General features: G+C 37.2%; 1 protein-coding gene across 3 annotated transcripts in view; it reads right to left on the minus strand.

Moving 5' to 3' along the window:
- Positions 1-23271, minus strand: part of NCOA1 (nuclear receptor coactivator 1) — a 127766-nt gene that overhangs the window by 52966 nt on the left and 51529 nt on the right. For all 3 annotated transcript variants that reach the window (XM_006880625.1, XM_006880626.1, XM_006880627.1), the window contains exons 6-11: positions 21627-21806; positions 19506-19601; positions 15194-15334; positions 9952-10099; positions 7310-8633; positions 555-735 (exon numbers count right to left, since the gene is read on the minus strand). In XM_006880625.1, the coding sequence (XP_006880687.1) occupies positions 555-735; positions 7310-8633; positions 9952-10099; positions 15194-15334; positions 19506-19601; positions 21627-21806 (2070 nt within the window). The remainder of the gene's footprint in view (positions 1-554; positions 736-7309; positions 8634-9951; positions 10100-15193; positions 15335-19505; positions 19602-21626; positions 21807-23271) is intronic.

Consider the following 23271-nt stretch of genomic DNA (forward strand, 5'->3'; position numbering starts at 1 on the left):
CTCATAGGACCAAAGTTTAAAGAATATAATTTTGAAAAAAATATGACCTGACCTAATATATTACTTCTATAAATGTCCTTAAGGAATATTTTGTGTAAGAACTCAAAATTGTTTCTCTATTCCCCCAGCATAAATTATAAGGGAGTAGAAGTCATACTATAAATGCAAATACACAGAGTGAGTGAAATATTTCTGTTCGTATATGCATTGTGTTCGTATACTACTTATAGCACCATTAATGACACATTCACTCAATTCACTGTCAGTAAACCAAACCCAACTCAAACTCATTGCCATAGAGTTGATTCTGACTCACAGTGACCCACAGTGCAGAGGACAACCACTCAAGGATTCCAATGCTGTAAATCTTTACAGAAGCAGCTGGCTTTCTCTTTCTCCCATATAACTGCTGGTGGGTTCGAACCTCTGACTTTTTAGTTAGTTTTTTAACCAACGCACAACTAGCAAACAAGAAGTCTGTGAAGCAGGGATAAGACATAAAGTCCTCACATTACCATTAAGCATTTAAAACATGGCTTTGCTCTGATACATACTATTTAGTCTGGGAGCGGGTCTGGCAGTGGTGGGCTGCAGTGAGGTTGGCAGGATCTCTGATTTGATAGGGACACTGGTGACGGCACCATCCATCCTGTCCGCTTCACACAAGCCTGGCAGCTGTGCTGCCTTCTCCAGCGTGGGCAGCAACTGGTCAAACTGATCAAGGTCAGCTGTGAACTAAAAATGAAGGCCAAGTTAGAGCAAACATATTCTACTCTTTGATCTAAAACAACATGAGGGGAAAAAAGCTGCTCCTTTAAACTCTATGAATTAAGCAAAAGGACGAAAGAATGGAGAGAAAATAAATAATTAAAATGACTGGATACTCTCTGCAACAGTTTTCATTCTATTGGAAAACATTTTAGATGTTAATGATATACTAATACTTTAGGGTATAAGAGAACAGACACATAGTATTTATCTAATATATCTTAGTGTAAAATCTATGCAAAGGAAAAGACAGCACTGGAAAGAAATGTCAAATGTACTGTTAACCTATAACCAGAAGAGAACAAAATAGATTACTGGGACCTTCTAAGAATCAAATCCTTCTGTACATCAAAAAACTTCTCAAAAACACACACAAACAAACCTGGAAAGCCAAAACCAAAACTTTTCCAACAGGGTAAAAAGGAAAGCCACAGACTGGGAAAAATATTTGGCAATGATTTATCTAATAAGGGAGTAATATTTAAAATTTATACAATATTCCAGCACCTCAGTAAGAAAAAGGTAAACCACCCAATTGCAAAATAAACAAAGGGTATGACTAGATACTTCATCAAAGATGACATTCAGATGGCACACAAACACATGAGGAAATGTTCAAAATCCCTAGCTATCAGAGAGATGCAAATAAAAACAACTATATAATCTCACCTCAGCAACAAAAGCAAAGTTCAATGAAGTAGCAAACAATAAATGTTGGCAAGGTTGTGAAGAGATTGGAACCCTTATTCACTGTTGGTGGGAGTGTAAAATGGTGTAACCACTATGGGAGGCAGTTAGGGCTTTCTCAGAAAGTTGGAAATAGAAATACCATTTGATGAAGTGATTCCTCTATTGGGAATATACCCTAAAGAAGCCAGAACCTCTAGCCAAACAGATATATGTACACTCATGTTTACTGCTGCATTATTTATAATAGCAGAGATGAAAGCAACCCAAGTGCCCATCAACAAACAAAAAGAAAAACTATGATACATTCATATAATGGACTACTATGCAGCACTGAAAAACAATAACTCATAAAACATTACACAACGTGGGTGAGCCTGGAGGACATTATGCTTAGTGAAATATCTCAGTGACAAAAGGACAAATACTGCATAGCACTACTGTTATAAAGCAGGTCTGACATGGGGGTTGGGAAGAAAATAGGTTAAGAGTGGATAGATAACACTGCATTGGAACAGATGAAGGAAAGAATTATTTAAAAGGAAAATATTATTAGTAATGAACTATAGAAATGATCCCTGAAAGGACAGTCTTAGGGATATATGATTAGGAATTACACATAAGATAATAGCCCAGAATAAGAGGTGCATTGCAAAGAGCACTGGGGAAGGGGAAGTAACTGTGCAACAGTGAATGAATATTTTAAGAGAGTGAACATAGGGAGGGGGAAGGGATGTGGGGAGGGGAAGAGTACTGTTAGGGTGATGTCTTTTACTGCTGACTTTCTTCTATTACATATGTTTTAAAAAATATTAAAATGGATTACTTTTATGATTAAATAAAAAATTAATTTACCTTGGCATATCTTTTCTTTAGAATTTAAAAAAAGTTTGGGAAAATGTATTTTTATGGATAATATATCAGTTTCAAATTCTCAGAAAGGCTACTCTCTACTTAAATATTTCACAGTATAAGAAGCAGATCTTCTAAAATACACAGGGGTCCCTACATCTGTGTGGGGTCGGAACAAAGCCATCTTTATCACAATTATATTATTCTACTATAATAACTTTGCTGTTACTGAATACCATCAAGTGAGAGCTGACCCCTAGCTGACTCTCTAGCCAGTTTCCAGAGGCAGTTAATTGCACGAGAGGATACTGCCCATCCTCCTCTCAGGGAGCGGCTGGTGGATTCAAACTGCGTGCCTTCAGGATTGCAGTGCAGTTTTTATTTTTAGATTTCATAAATACTAACATTTACGCATTTTAAAAAATACCTGGTGTTTTTTTTTTATTTTTAATTAACATGGTGCAGTGTAAGCCCAGATGTTTTGCCACATATGGCAGCACCACATTAATTTTCATTACTGAATCATATTCTATTACAAATATATAGAAATATTCTTACTCATTCTATTGATATAACACAAAGTTACCATGAACATTTCTGAACATGTTTTTTATTACACATGTTTAAAACCACAAAGGAAAATATGGACCAATTGGGCTACATTCAAATGAAGGACTTCATGTCATTAAAAACTACCAGTAAGAGAATAGAAAGAGAAGTTAGGACATGAAGAAGAGATCTGTAACTATTTACCAATAAAGGAATCTTACCCAAACATGTAAAGAATCTTTACAAGTCAATAAGAAAATGAGTAAGAATTGAATAGGTAACTCACAAAAAAACTCTCAAACTCATTGCCATCAAGTTGGAATGGACTCAACAGCTGACCATCGCCTAAGGTTGCCAAGGCTGCAAATCACACAAGAGTCACTGGTACATTCAAATCCCCTGAGAGGTAGTGACTTTAGGGCTATCAGCACAACTATGTACAGACTATGCCAATATATAAATGACCAAAACATATTTATCAGGAAAATGCAAGTGATAATTATGAGATACCATGGACACTACCCAAGTACTGCCAAAAGTACAGAACAACTATAATGAATGATCAGGCTATGGATAATTGTTCGGCATTACTACTAAGAGTGAACATATGCCTATCTATGACCCTGTACTCCCATGCCTAGGATGAATGCCAAATAAACGAATGCATGTGCAAACCAAAATAAATGTACCAAGATGATTAAACAATGGCAGCACTTTACAAAGTGGTTATTTCTGAAGTTAATTCAAAAGATTCAGAGTATAGTTATTACTAAAGTTATCCTTCAGCTTTAAAAAGAAACAGTATTTGTGCAGTATCAAGAAATATGAGATGCCTTTATCTCCTAAGAACCCAAATAAATGTAAAGAAAACATGTTATTACAAATATTAAATAGAAATGATACAAACTACCATAACAGTAGAGGGAAAAGAAACCATCGAACTAGGGCTGATGGGCAAGGCTTTATAGAGATGACAGAAGTTCAGAAGACATGGAAAGGAAGGCAGGGCGGAGGATGCTTCGGAGTAGAACAGCAAACATGCCAAGTGCATGGAATGAACCACACTTGAGTAAGAAGTCTCTGAGATGAGAGCAGAAAATGAATCTGGTTTCAAGAAACTGAAGGACCTGGGTATACAGAGTATGAATTCTGTTTCACAGCAGAGGATGAGCAATTGCTTTGTACATGCATCTTTAAAGTGACTTTATAAATGTCTGTATTTTATCTTGAAATAAATTGTAAATTACCAGAGTTTAGAGCATATTCTGTTTTTCTTAGTTTCTTTCATAGTTCACCACAACAAATGGATTCTGGTCAATAAAGGAAACGGCTTTCTATTATCACACATCCCCAACTCGGACTGATATAAACGAAACCAAACCTACTGTTAATAAGCTGAGTCCAACTTGTGGTCATTCTTCACTGGATTTCTGAAACTGTGCATCTATATAGGAACAGGTTGCACATAGTTTGTCCTTAGAGGGTGGATTTGGACTGCTAACTGGAAGGTTAGCATATAATACACTATTACCACCACCAAAGTCTAATATTCCTTCTCTCACTGCCAATCTGAGAACCAACCCTTAGCTGACCCTTTGGTAGTTTTCTGAGGCTATGAATCACATGAGAGGACCTACTGGTGGATTCAAATCGCCAGAAGAGTGTGGCCCCTGTGTTAGTAGTGCAACAAGAATCTACCTGGTGACAAAGCCACCAGAGCTCCGTTAAGGTTTTTAATGCATGAAAACTATGTAGCTGCTGTTGTGTGCCACTGAGTCAGAACTGACCCATAGCTGACCCTCCAGAGGGTTTTCAGAGGCAGTAAACCCACAGAGCAGCTGCTGGATCAGAAGCACATGCCTTTGAGATTGCAGTGGAGCTTCTTGCCACTAGGCCACCAGAGCCCCCTAAAGGATAGAAAGACTACTTACTTCCTTTTCAGGCTACGTTGGATAGCCTACTACCCCAAACATTCAAGTCCTGTTTCCTGATGGGGCCTCAGGGTTGTTAAAATCAGATAAGGAGGTAAAGAGTTTTAGAAAAAGCTTTCAAAGGAGATAAAAGAAAGTCAGACAAAGTATCCTTGCTCTCACAAGTCTTTCTGACTTTCATGTTGGAGGTACCCTCAGGATTCCAGGGAGCTTCTTTAAGACAGATTCCTGGGCTCTGTTCTAAGAGATCTGGATTCAATAGGTGGAGGTACGTGAAAGGGTTCAGAGCATTTTATTTCTTTTTTATTTTTCAGAGCATTTTTAAAAACATCCAAAAATGTGAACTCTGATTTTGTAGAGAGAAAGAAAAAAAAATCTATTTTGTTAGAGTGCTTTCTAGAATAGTACTGTAGGCTCTCCGAATCCAAAGAGAACTTCTGAGTCATATCCTGTGACTTCAATCATTGATATAAACATGAATTAGTGTATGTATACCGAGTGGACTCTACTGTGTATAGGGTTTTGAAGGCCTGTTGTTTTGGAAGTGAATGGCCAATCCTTTTCCCTAGCCTGCCTTAATTTAGATGATCAACTTAAGAGCAGTATCTGGCAGGCAAGCATTTTATCCAGAAGTGTTGGTTCCCCGCCTCCTCCCAACCTTTGGCACCTGTGATTTGGTTCCGCCCCTGCCCTGCTCTGTCAGCATCCACTTCCTCCAGCATCCATTTCCACCAACTCCTCTTTCTGACCCTACCACTCCTCTTTCCTAAGTTGAAGGACCTAAAGAACAAATACAAACCTTGATTTGCAATACTTACGGATGCTATGGGCAGAATAGTGAACGATCCAGGAAGCATCAAAAGAAGATGGAAGGAGTACACGGAGTCACTGGGCCAAAAAGTACTGGCCGACACAGAAGTATTTCATGAAATAACTTATGTTCAAGACACAATGGTGATGAAGGAAGAAGTTCAAGCTGCTCAATAGGAATTAGCAAAAAATCAAGGTCCCACAAATTGATGGAAAACCAATTGATATATTTCAACAAACTGATGCAGCCCTGGAATTTCTCATCAGGCTGTACCAAGAAATATGGAGGACTATCACCTCGTCAATTGACTGGAAGAGATTCATATTTATTTTCCATTTGCCCCCAAAAGGTGATCCAACAGCATGTGGAAATTATTGAGCAATGTCACTAATATCTTACGCAAGCAAAAACCTGCTAAAAGATTATTCAAAAGCAACTGGAGCAGTACATCAACAGAGAACTACCAGAAACACAAGCTGGGTTTAGAAAAGGCACTAGGGACATCATAGCCAATGTTGGATGGATCCTGGCCAAAAGCAGAGTACCAGACGAATGTCTGTGTTTCATTGACTATGCAAAGACATCTGACTGCATGGATTACAATTAACTCTGGCTAACCTTGAGAAGAAAGGGAATCCCAGACACCTGATTGTGCTCATGTGCAATGTATACCCGGCTCAGGAAGCAGTGGTCAGAACAAAGCAAGGAAGTACTGCATGGTTCAAAATCAGAAAAGGAATGTGTCAGAAATTTGTCCTATCTCCATACCTTTTCAATTTGTAGGCAGAATGGATCATTCGAGAGGCTGGACTATATGAGGAGTAATGTGTTATGCAGATGACACAACCTTGCTTGCTGAAACTGAGGAGGACCCGAAGCATCTGCTACAGAGGGATTAAGACTGTAGTTTGCAATATAGACTGAAGCTCAACATCAAGAAAACTAAGATTCTCACCACTGAGCCAATTGGTAGAACGTGATATATGGAAGAGATTGAGATTGTTAACAATTTCAGCTTGCTCAGATCTACAATCAACACTCTTGGCACCAGCAGTCAGGAAATTAAAAGGCAAACTGCATTAGGAAAATGTGCTGTCAGGGACCTCTCCAGAGTGCTGAAGAGCAAGAATGTTAAGTCTAGAGACTAGGTGTCCCTGATCTAGGCCATGGTCTTTGCAATTACTTGCTATGCATCAGAAAGTTGGATAATGAAAGAGGATAACGGAAGAAGATTTGATGTCTTTGGGTTGTGGTGCCAGAGAAGAGTACTGAGTAAACCATTGACTGTCAAGAGAACTAACAGATTTGTCCTGGAGAGGTTGAAACCAAGCTGCTTCTTGAAGGCAAGGATTTTAAAGCTCCGTCTCACATACTTTGGGCATATGGCCAGGAGGGGCCAGTCCTGGGAGAAGGGTATTATATTTGGAAGGGTAGAGGGACAGCGCAGGAGAGGAAGACTCTGATGAGATGGACTGACTGACACAATACTGTCAAGAGACAGTGAGATTGGTTAGGGATAGAGCAGGATTCAAAGCTATTATGTATAAATTTGCTATGAGTTATGTAGTCGACTTGATAGCACCTATAACAACACACCCAATGGACAGGACAAAAGAGCCTGAATTTAAATTTAGTCTCTGATTAGAATAAACGTAATGAAAAAATGAAAAGAACAAGAAGTGCTTATTCTATGAAGTGAGGAATTACCTACCTGGCTCTGAGACTCCAGTTTAACTTCTTCAGGAGCGGTTTTGGTCATTGGGGTTGGGTTTGTGTTACAAGGATCCATCTGTTCCTTCTTTTCCACTTTCACCTTCACATCATCCAGGCTCAGGTTTGGCGTTGACCTCAAATCTTTTTCATCTTTATCTAAAAGGTAGCGTAGGAGCTGATGGTCTTTCGAGTCTTTCTTCTTTGAAGAGTCCAGTTCTAGTTTTATACTGGAGTTCCCTTGTACCTGTCCAGTCACTGACCCAGATGTGGATGCACTGTCCTTTTTATCAGGCTCAACAGATAATGTGGTGATATCTGAGGGGCTGCCCTCCTGTAAGAGCCGATGTAGAATTTTGTGCCGTTCTGTCAGTGAGCTATGAGAGGAGGGACAAGTACCTCCGGAAGAATTACCAGAGGCAGAGTTGGAAGTGCCTGTGCAGGAGAGTACATCTTTACAGCTAGTGTCTATGTCAGCATGCCGTAACTGCTGCTCTGCAGTTGTTGTCAGGAGCTGCACTAGCTTGTGACTGGTCTGGGCATATTTATTGTCCGCATCTGACAGTCTATCATTGTTATGCAGAAGCCCTGAATCCAGAGGTTTGCCATCACCAGAGCTGTTGTCAGACTGGATCATTTCATTTAAAATGGATGTAATTTCTTTGTTGTCTTTGGGCTCAGCTTTTCCAGGTTGTGTATTTAACCTGCTTGGTGAATTCTGTGAGCTTATCTGCCTGAGGACTGGAGAATTGGTAGAGAAGCCAACGGAGTTATTGGGTCCTTCATTCATACCCTGTAAAGATGTTACCGGGATGTTTGAGTAAGATCGGTTACTGTTATTATTACAGGCACTATTTGCCATGCCAACAGGGGAGCTCAATGTAGGGATATTAGGAGAAAAGGAATTGTTTGGCATTCTGGGCCTTGTTGCCAATCCCGAATTAACCTGTCTCCTTGGAGACATGAACTGTGCTAAGGTTATTCCTGTACCTTCCATAGAAGAATTACTGAGGTTTAAAGAGGGATTGCTGCTCTGAGAACCAGCCTGTCCCTGGTTTAAGGCAACACTGGTTACAATCTGATTTCCAGGTGAGCATCCAAAATTCCCTTGATTGTTGCTAGTATTACTATGACTGCTGCCATGAAGGTCTGAGCTCGGCTGGCGGTTTACTCTGGTGGGTACCATGTTGCTGTTAGATGGTGGCAATGTGGATGAACGAGCCACACCATGAGCCGGAGAGATACTAGGATTGACCGAGGGGTTTACTCGGGGCATTGACATTCCAGAACTAGTGTCATCTTGAGGAGAAAGTCCACTGTGTTCCCTAAGGGGGAAAAGACATTAGTCAAATATCTTCATCTGTTTTTTATGATGCACAATATAAAAAAAAATCATTAATCTCAAGAATGTTGCAAACTATGATATAAAGAACTTCAGTATCACTTTAAATAAAAACAGTAAATTTAGTTTAGTACTACCGTGAAGTACTATGCACTTAATAGATAGTAGTATTTATGGTCTCTCAAATTTAACAATGTTTTTAGATACATAAGAAATAAATTTTAACTTTGGAAAAAATCCAATAGTCACTACATATGTGCTTTTAATATTACCTGAATTTAATATAAACAATTAACATTCATTACACTTTTAGCTGACAAGAAACATTCCACACCTTTGTTTAAAAAGTACTTTTCCCATGACTCTCTTGTTACAGCTTTTAAGTATTTCAACTCCAAAGAGGAAGACTGGGTAAGGAAAATACTATGTCACTGATGTAAAACTTAAAAAGGGTGATATGCAGACATAGCAGATGTTTTGAAAGAGAAATCACAATATGAGAAAAGAACTGTGCTAATTCTATTAACAAGAGCACAAATTAAACTAACATTAGAAACAAAATAAAACATAATATTGAATTCAGCTTTTCTCTGAGTTCTGCATTCAAATCCAGAGCTATGACAGCAGACTGGTGACTGCTATTACCATGGTCGTAGGAGCAACTATATTAGATGAGAAAAAGATGAAGTGAGGGACAATGTCCTGGCTTTGGTTTAATACTAAATTTAAAATAGTTTTAAACATAAAGGTTTTGAGAGCTTAACAGAAGAAAAGTTCCATGCATTTTCCCACATATACCAGTATAAAACATACTCAGAAATAATTAGAAAATGGTGGCCATGACATTAAAAAATTTCAAGTTGACTGTTCAATGATTTGTACAATCTGTGAATAACTGTCAACTTCAAATCAGGAGCCAATCAATTTGCCTCAATGAAAATAAAGCACTTCTAAAAATCAAGATCATGACAATGTTAATAAACTCTGAACTCTATTATTAAAGACCATAATTACACAGATGGAAAAGTTCTAAGTTTTTAGCCAACTTTTAGGTTTTACCCTTCAGAACACATACTTTCAGCCTCAGCTTCCCTGTCTCCCTTTTTGAACTACAAAGCTATGGCAAGGCAATAAAACTATAAAACCCAATTAGGACATACCGATTGTACACTCATCATACTAGTTTTATGCCTGATGTAAAATTTCTATTTTCTAATTATCAAAAGTATAAGAAAAAATTTCTCTCAGAAGAAATATGTACACTGACTTATTTCATATGAAGCTCTCCGAATAAGTAGTACCTGTCGATGATATGAATTCCCATGATGAAAGGCTGCATGTCTGGACTTTGAGGGTAGCAAAGTTTACACTTGGTGTGGGCGCTAAGCATTGTCCCATCATTCAATATGAATCTATAGGATGGGCTGGAGGCAGTGCCACGAGTCATCACTGTTTCAAACAAAAAAGAAACCTAGTTAAAATTCTGACACTTGTATTCTGGGCAAAGGAGAGTTACCAGGCCTTATTTCTACCTAGATCCTCATTCTGTCTATACCCTCCCAACTTCTCAGACTCAAAACAAAACAAAACAAAAAAATGTTCTAACAAAGTAGATACACCTCAGGTAAGTAAAAATCGCTCCAGCTGAAATATGCCAACTGATATGTCCTACTTGAATGGGTGCCTCCTCACATAAACTATGATTATGAAAAGAAAAAAAAAATCTCAAGTGGAGAAAACGACAAGCTTAATCTCACTGTGTAATGGAGAAGCTTTTCAAATTTATTAAGCATCCACTAGAAGGTGGTCCAATGGGTAAGGAGCTGCACTGCCAACTCAAAAGTAGAGTGAATCCATTAGCTGCTCCAAGGGAGAAAGATGGGCAGTCTTCTTCCACATGATTTACAGCCTCTGAAAAACAGCTACCTTGACTGCAGACACACAATACCCCCCAATGTCAAGGATCAACTAGGAGTCAGTTCCAACTCAATGATACATAACAGCAAATAGCAGAACTATTGGGAAGTACTCTCCTCTCTTACTTTCTGTATTCTAAGTGTTATGGTTTTATTGCTGTCTTTTTAATTTTTTTTGCTGGTTATTTTAGTAACAGTTTTATGGAGCTATAATTTGTAAAACTCTAATAAGTTTTGATTAAAGAGTGTCTTAGCCAAATTTAAATTGAGTATTTCATTCAGGAATATGAATCACTATGGTCTTGTTTGTTATTAGATTCACATATATAATTATGTTCAATGTGAATTTTTAAAGTTAATATGCAAATTAAGCTAAAGTCAATGATTACAGCTATAAAGAACAAAACTTCAGGAAGGGTAGTCATTTCACTGTATAAACAATGTAATTTACTTTGGTCTTACGGCTTTATTAAGAATAAATACTACATTTAGGTAAGTGTTTATTAAATATGTAAAAGGATTTATCAGACAACCAAGCAATAAAACATTACTGCTGTTTTAGAGTACAATAGGAAAGTCTTTTAGGAGAAAGTCAATAGTGATAACAAGGTTAAAATCAAATCCACCGAAACATGAAAATTACTATGAAAAATGTCCATTCTAATTTTAGTCTATTGTAAATGTTGGTTCTAGTTTTTTCCAAAGACATTTCACAAAAGGCTTCAATTTCATTTTAAAAGGCATAAAAGATATTTGATTAATAAATAATTTTGAAGCTACTAATTTACTGAACATAAAAAGAAGACATGCTCTATCTCAATGTCTTGGGAATATAGTTAAACTGAAGAGGGTACAGTCTATTCTGTATCTGTAGTGTAAGTCAATCCATCCGCCTAACTAACAAAACCAGGATAGAAAGGTAATTGAAAAGATTATGACTTACACCCACCCAACCATATTCCTTACCCATCTAGCAACTTGAGCTAAATCACTGGTACACTTGCCAATTGTAACACATGCAGAAATGTGATATCTAATTAAACAGTAAAAAATTAAAAAAAGACTCTTTGATGGAAACTGGAAATATTTGTAGAAGTATGTGTTTGCTAGACCCCAAATATTAATAATCTCAACTATTAATATCTTTTTAAAAATATATTTTGGAAAATACAGCTACAATAAAAAGTAGTCTTTAAAAAAGAAATTATTAGTCTGGAATTCTAAATCTAAAGGCCAGACAAGACAGACAATGTATTTCATGCTCCTTTGATGACATCATTTTATCTGTTTCCTCACTACCATCCACTGCTATTCATGATCTCCTTATTCTGGGGAAAACACCCACTGGATGGTCAACACTGAGCTGCACTGTCCATTAAAGTAGCCACCAGCCAGATTAGCTATTTGTAGTAGAATTTTACATACATACAAAATTTCAATTAAAATCATTTTTTACATGCATGATGAAATGAATTACATTCACCATGTTGTGCAATCATCAGCACTAACCATTTCCAAATGAAGCTACCTAAATTTAAATTAAATAACATTTGAAACTCAGTTTCACAGTCACACATGGCTGATGACTATCATACTAGACAGCACAGGAACTTTGCCTTACAAATTCCCAAAAGTGAAAGATTAAAGCAGTTACAAACTTAAAAAATTTGATCCTGAAACATTACTTCCTAGTTAATGATACTAATATTTTGTAGATCCTAGAGAGTGCTGGTGACTTTGTGTTAAGGAGCTGCATGGCTAACAGAAAAGTATGCAATTCAAATCCACCAGCTGCTCCCCGGGAAGAGGAAGGGCAGTCTCCTGCACGACTTAACTGCTTCTGAAAACCCTCTGGAAGGTCAGTTATGGGTCAGTTCTGACTCCATGGTATTTAAAAACAACAACAGTATGTTTTCTAAATTTCCCTGATAACAAGCTTACACTTAAGACTGATTCCACAGGGTGAAATGGAGTCTAGGAATCTGGTTTAACAGCTACCTTAGATGACTCTTATCAGGGACCTTTGAAAAACACTGTAACCTGGACCATGATTTGAAGTAATGGCTCAAAATGAAGCAGGACTGGGAGTTTTTTCCAAACTTGCCTTCAATGAATAACTTAATAGGTAAGAAAAAAAAAGAAGACATATGGAGGATAATTTTTTTTCTTGCCTAAATACCAATCAGTGTGAAGCTTTGCACAAAATCAAAGACACAGTGGCATAATCTGCTTTACTCTTTCCGTAATGTCTCTAAGTGAAGAGACAGCAAGGAACCTGCAAAGGCAAATTGCACCTCTATCCATTCTTGATGAGTACATCAGTGCTTCTCAAGTTTTAGCGAACCTAAGTGTTGCTTTTGGCATTTTAAAAAAATACAGATACTCTGAGATATTTTTAATTCAGTGGGTCAAACATCTTTAACAAATGATCTTTATGTTTCTTACCAGGTTAGATATTGCTGAACATAAAATATCAGAAAAATATGCACTCAAGCCATGAAAAATACTTGGCAATTTGTCCTGAATTTCTGAAACACTAGAATCTGAGCCATGTGTGCATTAAACAACTTAGTAAGAAAAATAAAGATTATTTTTACTGAAGAACTAAAAAAATAAAAGGAAAAGGTGAAAAGGCATTAGAAATGACTAATGAGGAAGAGATGTTGTTTTATACTTGTATTGTTTTCTACTTTATTCTAAATAAAATTGTTTTATGGAGAGCTTTGTTTAGAGACATAACCTCACGTTGTGACTGACTTACATCTTTGGGGAGCTTGGTCACATGGAAAAGGAGACATTAATCTAGATATTCTTTTAGGTAAATATTAAAAGTGTTCTAATAAAGACATAGAAAGCCTAATTTACAAAGTTAATAAAACATTTACAAAGTAAAAAGCCTAATTTATAAAGTAAAACATTTTAGGCAGAGAATGCAGACAAAGTCTTAGACCTAAACACAGGTCAAGTACCACTCTTGGTAGCGCGAGTCACAGCCTCTACACCCAATGGGTAGTATTGTTTACTGTCCTCATTTACAAATCTGGCTGTACTTTAAGATCAAGTAGGAGACTTGTATAAGTACATATTATTGATCATATTCACTAAAATGGCAGTTTTAAGGGTAGCATCAGTCTGGTAACAGGCCCACTGGAGAACTAGTTTGGGGTTAAGCTGTTCCAGAAATAACAGACTTACAGATACAGATTTATACAGATGGCCTCCTGAAAAAAAAATAAAGCTACTACCTCCATACATACATCACTAGGAAGTACATGACCTAAAATACGTTTAATGGAAAAATGATCAGTAAGCTTAGGAAAGCTTTAAACAGATATAAAAAGATATATATTTATATGTAAAGCTATTACAGATTTTAAATCACATATGAAAGCTCTAATTATATTTATAGTTACATATTTTTTAAAAGGTTAAAATTAATAAAAGTGATGGAATAAAAAAAATATTTGTCACTCTTATTTTTAAGGAGTAGCTACAAAGAGAAGCACTTACCAAAGAAACAATTTAGAGAATAGATTACATCTGAGGGAAGGAATATGTGGGGTTATCATAATCACATGATAGCACATTTTTGGTAGGGGGCAGGGTCATTACATTCTATACACTGGGTATTGTCCTGAAGATTTTATATTTAATGGACACTGTTGTTTTGCACTCTCAAGGTAATTCTGACCCACACTGACCCTGTGTGCCACAAAACAGAACCTTGCCAAGGGTTTTCTTGGAGTTTTCAAGGAAGCAGAAGGACAAGCCTCTCTTCTGCAAGGCCTCTGGGTGGGTGTGATCCCGCACCTTTTGGTTCCTAGTCAACTGCAAGCTGCTTATGTCACCCAGGGACCTACATGCCAATATTTTAAAAGCACCTTTAGTTCCTTTATCCCTGAGTCTGTAAACGTTTTGATTTTAATCCTCAAATAATTCTTCCTACCTTGTCTCTGTGTGTGTGTGTGTGGGGGGCGAAACTTGTTTTATGTTCCTATTGTACTATGATATAGCAGTACTTTAAAAAATACTTGTTCATTTGAAAAGACAAACATATTAACTTGAAAATTCAATCTTAATCAGCAGACAGATACAAGTGCTGCAGCGGTCATGAAGTAAGCATGGTAGATAGAGATCTCAGATTTATCCAGAAGCCCTTTTACATGCTTGTTCTACTGAGAATGATCTTTAAGAGACACAAAAATATTACTTCCTCCTGAACTGGTCCCTAATTCTCAAAGACAGAGTGATGTTTGGAGTTGGTCATATTTTCTCCTATTATGAGCTCCTTGAGGGCAGAAACCTGATGCGTCTGCGGCATCTTACATGGTGTTCCATGTATGTTAGGAACTTGATACATGTCTGCTGAATGAATGGATGGATGGATGAATGAGTGACCACTACATGATATCCTGTTCTTTAGAATGTGCATCCCAAATCTCAGGATCCACTCATGAATTACTTTGCTTACCCATTTCTTCCTTTCCTACAACTGATAATTGCAAAAACTGGAATTTGGAGAAAATACTTATCAAGCCATAAGAATTTTATAAACTAGCCAGTGCTAATAAAGAGCAAAGTTAATGAAAATCATGGAGAGAAAAAAAACAAAACAACACAACTTTACCTTCTTGAAACAGCTGTCTGGCATATGATGGCTCTCTGCCCTGAGGTTGGAAGAAGGCATAAATGCACTTCCTCACTAAATCTTCCCAGCCGGTTCTGCCAGCAGCTCTCAGGGAACTAGTATCAATAGAGATGATTTTGCCTACAAAAAGATTGACAGTTTATATTTATAATAGCTTTTTATATAAGTCATACATATTCCCAAACTAGTACATCTGAATAGTACTCCATAACCATTGCCTAAATGCTAAATGGTTAAAAAAAAATGCAGTGTTCATAACACACAGTAAATAGAGTTTCAGTAACATGACAAAACAAAAGGTTTTAGAATTGCTTTTAGGATATACTGTGTACTGTTGGTGCTGCTGGTATGTGTCATTCAGTCAGAATTAAATCATAGCTCACACCCCAGTGAGCTTTCAGAGGCTGTAAATCACATGAAAAAAAGACTGTCCATCTTTCTCCCAAGGAGCAGTTGGTGAATTCGAACTGCTCGTCTTTGGATTAGCAGCACAAGTCCTCACCACCAGGCCATCAGCACTTGTATTATGTTGTAGTCTGTCATATTCTAAAATTAAATTCCAGTCAAATAGTAAATTTTAAAAAAGATGTTAGGCTGCTGAGTTTACTGACAGTTAAACACCCCTGATGTGTTCTTTGGACACTGCTCTTTGGAGATGCAATAAAAAATGCTGACTAGATCTTTATTGGGGAAGGAAAGGAAAAAAATAAAATAGACTGTTTTGGATGATATTAATTTTTAATAACTAACTGAACTAAGATGGCTTGTGTGTATCATAACAGCCTGTTAACAGAAAAGTTGGCAGGTGGAACTACCAACTGCTCTGCAGAAGAAAGATGGGCAGTCTTACCCTATCACTACTTATAGCCTCAGACACTTGATGATTGAGGGTAACTCTGAGTTGGATTGATTGAACAACAGACAGGCTTAAATGGATAAGCTATGAGAAAGGAAGTAAAGTCTTTCCTTTTTTACCTATTCTTGACAATATTTGGTTTAAGAGTAAACATAACTAAAGGGAACAAAAATCAAATCAGAAAAAGATACTAAGTTAGAACTTTCCAGGTGTTATAGAAATTGACAAATGCTTTATAAAATTTACTGGAACTAGAGAATGCCTGGCCACCACCCATGATTGCTCCAAAGGGGCTCACACGAGAAGGGTTTGTTAGGTGACACAGAGCTAATTCTGACTGCCAGCAGCGCAGTGTGGTTGGGCAGAACTGCATGGTAGAATGTCCTGGACTGTAATCTCGAAGGAGGAGATCACCAGGTTTTTTCAATGTGAAGTTGCCAGGAGGGGTTCAGTTCCTTGAATTCTCAGTTAACAGGTAAGAATTTAACCATCACATTAACAAGGACACACACACAGACATTTTTATACAAATTTTAGCGGATCTGTGTTTATACAGTTCAGTTGTAAACACACACAAATTTTAGCTGTGTATCTGTGTGGGATGTTCGGTACTCTTCTCTGGCACTGAAGTTCAAAGGTACTGATTCTTTTCTGTCATCCTTATTCATTGTCTAAGTTTGCGATGCAACTAATTGCAAAGATCATGGCTTAGATCGGGCACACTTTAGTCTTTGGACAGACATCCTTGCTCTTTAGCAATTTGGAGAGGTCCTTCTCAACAAGGGAGCTTGAGCCGGTAAAAAAAAGGTAGACTTTTCACCTGTCAGGGTATAACTCTGAAGTTCTAGACTGATTTTTGGTAAGGATTTCATTGGGTTTTATCTTTTCATGTGACTGAGCAAAATTTTATTTTCTAGGCCAGGAAATTTCTTCCACAAATCTTAATGTTTTTATGTCCTTTGAAATTAAAGTATTACTTTTACTGGAAACAAAGAAAACAGTACATTAACTTTATCCATCATCTACTATTTGCCAGGAACTTCCTGTCAAACATTCTTCTAGGTGGTATAGCACTGGTCTGTGTGTTGCTGTACAGAGGTAACTCGTGGTTGCTGTGGTGCTGAAGCCTGTGACAGTGATGTGCCAATCGTGGTAATGGGCACCCATGGTGGACAGTGTTGGCTGGAGCTTCCCGACTAAATCAAGCCTGGAAGCAGGAGCGGCATCCACTTCTGAAATGGCTTGCCTCCGGAAACTCTATGTATGAACAGTGCTCAGGCTGTTCATTCATAGGGTCGCTATGAGTTGTCTACGACTCGATGGCATTAAACAACAACAACATCTGTGTTAGCACAGTTACACACACACACACACACACACACACACACACTTTAGATGCATCTGTGGTCTTAATGCTATATTCTAGGTCAGAAATAAAACTACAGTCCTAACATTTTCCTTTAATTAAACAATGCAGTTTAAGATTAAATTTCTACAAATGCAATATGAAGAAAAATAGAAACTGTCTTCTAAATTGTCTCCTAATTTTTAAGTCTCCCTCATCTCCTACATTTATTGGCTGGACCTTGTTATTTCACAAGACCCCTAGCAGATTTCTTTTTATATAGGTGAAATTGGACCAGTTTTATTTTTCAGTGAACCATATTCTTCCTCATGTACAAATATGCTTGCTTTTCAACAAGAGTTTATTGCATTTTTTTCAGTGATGCTCATTAGTGGAAAATGGAGTGGGATAGAAATATGGCAGATTTAAAAAGAAAATAAGGAAAGGTAAAATTATGGTAAAACTTCACCCTAAAAGGCAATCTCTCCAAGCTTCCAGACATTCTCTTCACCATTTTCTACATTTTCTAGAACCTGTGCTCATTTATCACCGTCTATTCTTTAACAAAAGTGATTGAGAGCTTATTTTTAAGATTATAAAAGGAAGAATCTAACAGGAGTATTACCTTTCAGGATTTAAAATTCTTTTTAAAAATGTGACAGGACCTTATAAACAATAGTAAAGTCAAAAGATATCCTCAAGCAAAACTTTCATGGAAAATAAGATTCAGTAGAAATAATTTCTAAAATCTCATTCTGCTAAACAAAGCAAGACAAAATCTCTAGCATTTCTATTTTAAAACTGAGTAACAATATGTGTAACTGATATAAAATTAAGAAATTCTTATGTGTTAAGGTGATGATAAAATTAAATAATGTGAAATATGAAGGATAGAGAAAAAAAATTTCCTTTGCTAAATATCAAATCTGAAGCTGATCTTGACAAAGGCGGCCTTATTTTCAGACACTCAACTGCTCCACAGGCCTCCTCGTCACCAAGCTCAAGCTTTTGCAGCTCTGCTTCCTCAGTTTGGAGCGCTCACTCTGGCACTATGATCCTTCTACACCTTACTTACTGCAGTGCTGCACCACCACTCCCGTCAGGGTTCAAGGCTCCCCTGATCAGTTCATTTTAAAACAAGATTTCTCTGTTAGTGTCACTCATACCATCACACACCTTTTTTCAGGATAACATATTTCACAATTTCAAATTACATCTTTGCTTTTTGTGTACACACACACACACACACACACACACACCCTTGAACAACCATACGCAGTGACAATAAGTGAGAGATACTTCTAGGCATTTAATGTGTGTTGAATAAATCATTTTAAAAAATGTAGGCTCCAGATTGGCACAGGATAGGCAGGGTTTAGGGCTACTGTACATAGAGTCGCTATAAATTGCAGGTGACTTGACGGCACATAACAACAACAAACTCTAGATACATTTGGGTATAATATTATAACTACCACATCCATGACCACTCATAAAATAAGTATGACTATGTATGCACAGGGAGCTCTGGTGGCAAGAAGCTGCGCTGCAATCCCAAAGGCACATGGTACGAAGCCACCAGTTGCTCCACAGGAAAAGGATGAGCAATCTCCTCCCAAGAGATCAACTGCCTCTGAAAACTCTCCGGAGGGCCAACTATGGGTTACCTCCAACTCTACGGTTTGCAACAACAACAACAATGTTCTCCACAGCCAAATCTCTTAAAACAAGTTCTTCTGAAATTATAAATAATTATAAAAATGATACTACCTAGCATTCTGTCTACTAGAATGATTATAGTATCTAAAACATATAGTGTCAAGACCACTAATTAAAATGCTTTCCATAAGGGAGAATGCACTGAGGTTTCTACAGGATGTTGTAAATAATGTCATTATACAATGGTAATTATTGCTAAAAAATATGTATAAGTAACTGAATGAAAACCAATTAAAAAAAAAGATTTCTATGGGAAGCCAGGAAACAGAAGCCAAATATAGGAACACAGGGTGCACAATTTTGGAGACAGTATTAAAAGCACAGCCATATTATTAGCACGTATGGATTATTCTTAATGTCACAGTCAGTACCTGTAGTATCTTGCTTGGTCATAAAGGATTCGACACCTGTAATGGATGGAGGCCGAGGTAATCGCCGAGCAATGCAAATCAAACATGACTGGAAATCTGTCCCAAACAGGAGAGACAAATTGAAGAAACGGAGGAATACAACTACTTGCAGGCATCGCTTGTTAAGTAATTATTAGGAAAGGGGAAAGATCTGGTGTGAAAAACAATGTATATGAACCTTCTAAGTAAACCAGTATAAAATAAAATTTTTTAAAAAGTGGGTCATGCACAGAAGGAAGTCTTAACACCTCGGGATAAGGGAGAACATTCTCCAGCTAAATGTCAGACACACTTGGAGATACACTTAGCAGTTTAAATATATGAAATAAGTTAAATTTTTCTTTTTATTACTGTGTATATCTGTATGTACTAAGTATGTAAATGTTTCTTTTTTTATACTAGATAAGTATTAATGTTTCTTATATATTGTAAATACATATTGTAAAAATGAAAATAAAATAAAAGTACACATACAGAACCTGACATAACAATGGAATGATTTTGCTCTAACAGCGTATTAGAAGGAAAATAGCTAGCAACAACAACAACAAATATCTAGCTGTTTAAGGTAGAGATCTAATTAGTATAAAGTGAACTAGAAGAGATGGGATGTCTCATATACTTGCAAAGTAAGAAATACAACAAGAAGTTTTTGGTTAAGTTTAAGAAAGGGAAGATTTTTTTTAAAAAAAGTAATAGTTTTACAGTAAAATTTCTACAATTACCAGTGGCTATTCTTAAAAACACTGTACAGATAGAACTTTCATGTAAGAAAAATGATATTTAATTATTTCTGGAAAACATTCTCTCCCTCTTGACAAAAGATTATGTTTTAGGATATCCCATTTTTTCAATGTCTAAGTTTTAGTTTGTGGGAGTCACATACATTTTCACACAGCTAAACATCAAGAAAACATCTTAGCATGCACATTTTGTAAAAGTGCCTAACAGTCTCTGGCACATATTCCTTTGTGAGACCCGCTGATACATGATCTTTCATACATTTACTACTTTCTCTGGCCCTTCAGTTCCCAATTTCTGGCTGTTCCTAAACTTAGCCTACTTTAAGTTTACATGGAAAACTCACCCACAGTCAAATGTTTAATTCATTTTATCTTGATGTCATGTTCACAAGTATATGTTTTCATCTACTTATTTTTTATACTAGTTTATTTACAAAATTTGAATATATTGTTTTTTCACACCAGATCCTTCTCATTTCCCTCACTCTCCCCACCCATCAAATTGTGCGACCCCATGATTAAACCTCACCTCGCCCGCACATTCTCACCCCTCTGCTTCCACCTCCCCTCCCATGGATCTTCATACTCATTCTACTGTAATGGTTTTATATAGTATATTTGTCATTATGGGACTGAGTTAATTCACTCAGCATAATGCTCTCCAGTCCTTCTCAAGTTAGGTAATACTTTACAAAATCATTGCTTCTGTGTGCTGTGTAATATTTCACTGTGTGAATGTACCATAATTTCTCAATCCATTTGACTGTGGTCGGACATTTGCACTGTTTCCATGTTATTGTGATGGTGAATAACGCTGATATGAACACTGGTGTACAAATCTGTATTTGTGTCTCCTGGGTCATATGGACTTTCTATGTTCAGCTTTTTGAGGAAGTGCCAAACTGCCTTCAGCGTGGCTGTATGATTGTTTTCATCTACTTGTAAGCTTTCTTCTTATAAATTACTTCTATGGCTTTAAAAATGCCAGAGCTTCTCTCCTGTGTTCTCCATACTTGAAATGTCCTACAATTCAGAGTTGCTCAGAAACCTGCTGCTCCAGCTCCCTCCCAACTGGCAGCAGTTTCTGGGCAAAAGTTGGTTTGTGTCTGACATTTTCAGTGGGAATGCCAGCTCAAAATTGAGAATTTGGGGCCTATTAAAGGGATAAATCTAGACGTTAGCAGTTGTTTTAGACTGAAAAATAAAGAGATACTCAGTAAGCTGACGAGACACATAATAAGGAAAAATGCCACTAGAAGAGGAGAGTTATGTTCCATTATCTCCTTCCTCAAGCTATGGAAAAAAACAACCAAAGACTTCACAATGACTTGCTGCTTACCTTCTCCATCCTCTTGGATTGATTTTGGCTGAGACACAGTAAAACATTGCATTACTTCATACCGCTGGCACGCTTCTTGGTTCTCAGTGCCTGGCTCATCTGGAGGGTGGATCAGCATCCTGCAGTTAAAGGTATGGCTATTTCGCCGTGCTGCCTCTTGAGGCCAAGGAACTCCATTTACTGTGGGGGGAAGAATGGAATATATGTCTGTAAATACGACGGAAAAGCACAAACTCTGAAGGTATAAGTGACATATTGGTTCAGTTAGATCCTCAGATTAAAATATGAAAGGATTGCTTATCAGATGAAACATTATCATGAGGCAATAGGAAATTTATCTCTAAACACTTACCAACTAGAAAATGATAAGATTTCCAATTAAATATACAGGGTTTCCCCTCACCAGAGGTAAAGCAGCCCTTAATCAAGAACCAAAATCTCCTACTGTACAGCAGATTCTGACTGTTAGTGACTCTACAAGGCAGAAGGGTTGGAACCTGTCCCCTAGGATCTCCAGGGCTGTAGCTGTGCCAGATGGCCAAATGTCTTTTCTGCACAGTGGCCAGTGAGTTCAAACTACGGACTCTGGTGGGATCAAGCTAATGAACTGATTGGCATCCAAGTACATCAGCCCCTGTACCGGCTAAGTTTGCTTAAAGAATCCCTTACAAATATTCTAATTCATTAACAGTGAAAGACAAATAGTAAAGATCAATAGTTTACCAGCTATTTGGCTCAGATTCTTAAAGCAGTGAATTAATTAGCTTTCCCCTTTGATGAGTATCAAAGGTACACCATTAAGCAGGGTTTTATAACCTGACAATCAGGGTTTCTTTTTTTAAAAATGTTTAACTTTGAATATAATTTCCTCAGTGAAAATTTACTAGATCATGAAATTAATTTTTCAATCTTCTTCAACATCCACAGAAAGCTCTTGGTGAAATCTGGTAGAAAGACCCTTAGTTGCTTTTGAAAACTAATGAGATGTTACATTTACTTATTTTTAGACAGCTCAATTTACAACCAATTGCAATGCTTCAGAATATTCTTAAATCTTGCTACTACATTTTTAAGGTATGTAAACAGGGAAGTTTTATGGCATTTTATAGCATTTTCAGTATAAAAAAAAATCACATATTAGAGATATTCTTCAAAATAATTTTCAAAATACTCACTTGGTAGCCTTGAATTTATCTCATTAATAAAGCATCACTTTTTCTTTAAAGGAAAATAATGGAGTTGATTTTTATATATTTTAAAAAATATTTACTAAGTAATAAAAGATAACATCACTTGTCTTTTCTGAAAGGTTAACAAGAGCTAGAAGAGGCCTGGGGGTCTGGACGGTAGTGTGCGTCCCAAACTCTTCGCTCCCCCCACTCCGGCCTGCCAGACAAGGAAGCCAGAGCTCGACCCGCAGCCCCAGCAACAACACTTAGAACAGTCCAATAGAAGAGACATGGCCGGGTGGAACACCTACATTGACAACATCACAGCAGACAGGATTTGTGAGGACACGGCCACCAGGGGCTGATCCTTATGCCACATTTTTTTCTCATAGACTGCAGCTTCACAAATTATTTGCTTAGTGGACAGATTGAACTGGTATGGAGAAATGAAACAACTCTGATACATATATATACTT

Source organism: Elephantulus edwardii, unplaced genomic scaffold, assembly GCF_000299155.1.
Source record: "Elephantulus edwardii isolate Elephantulus edwardi_28Jun2011 unplaced genomic scaffold, EleEdw1.0 scaffold00009, whole genome shotgun sequence".
NCBI classification, from domain to species: Eukaryota; Metazoa; Chordata; class Mammalia; order Macroscelidea; family Macroscelididae; genus Elephantulus; species Elephantulus edwardii.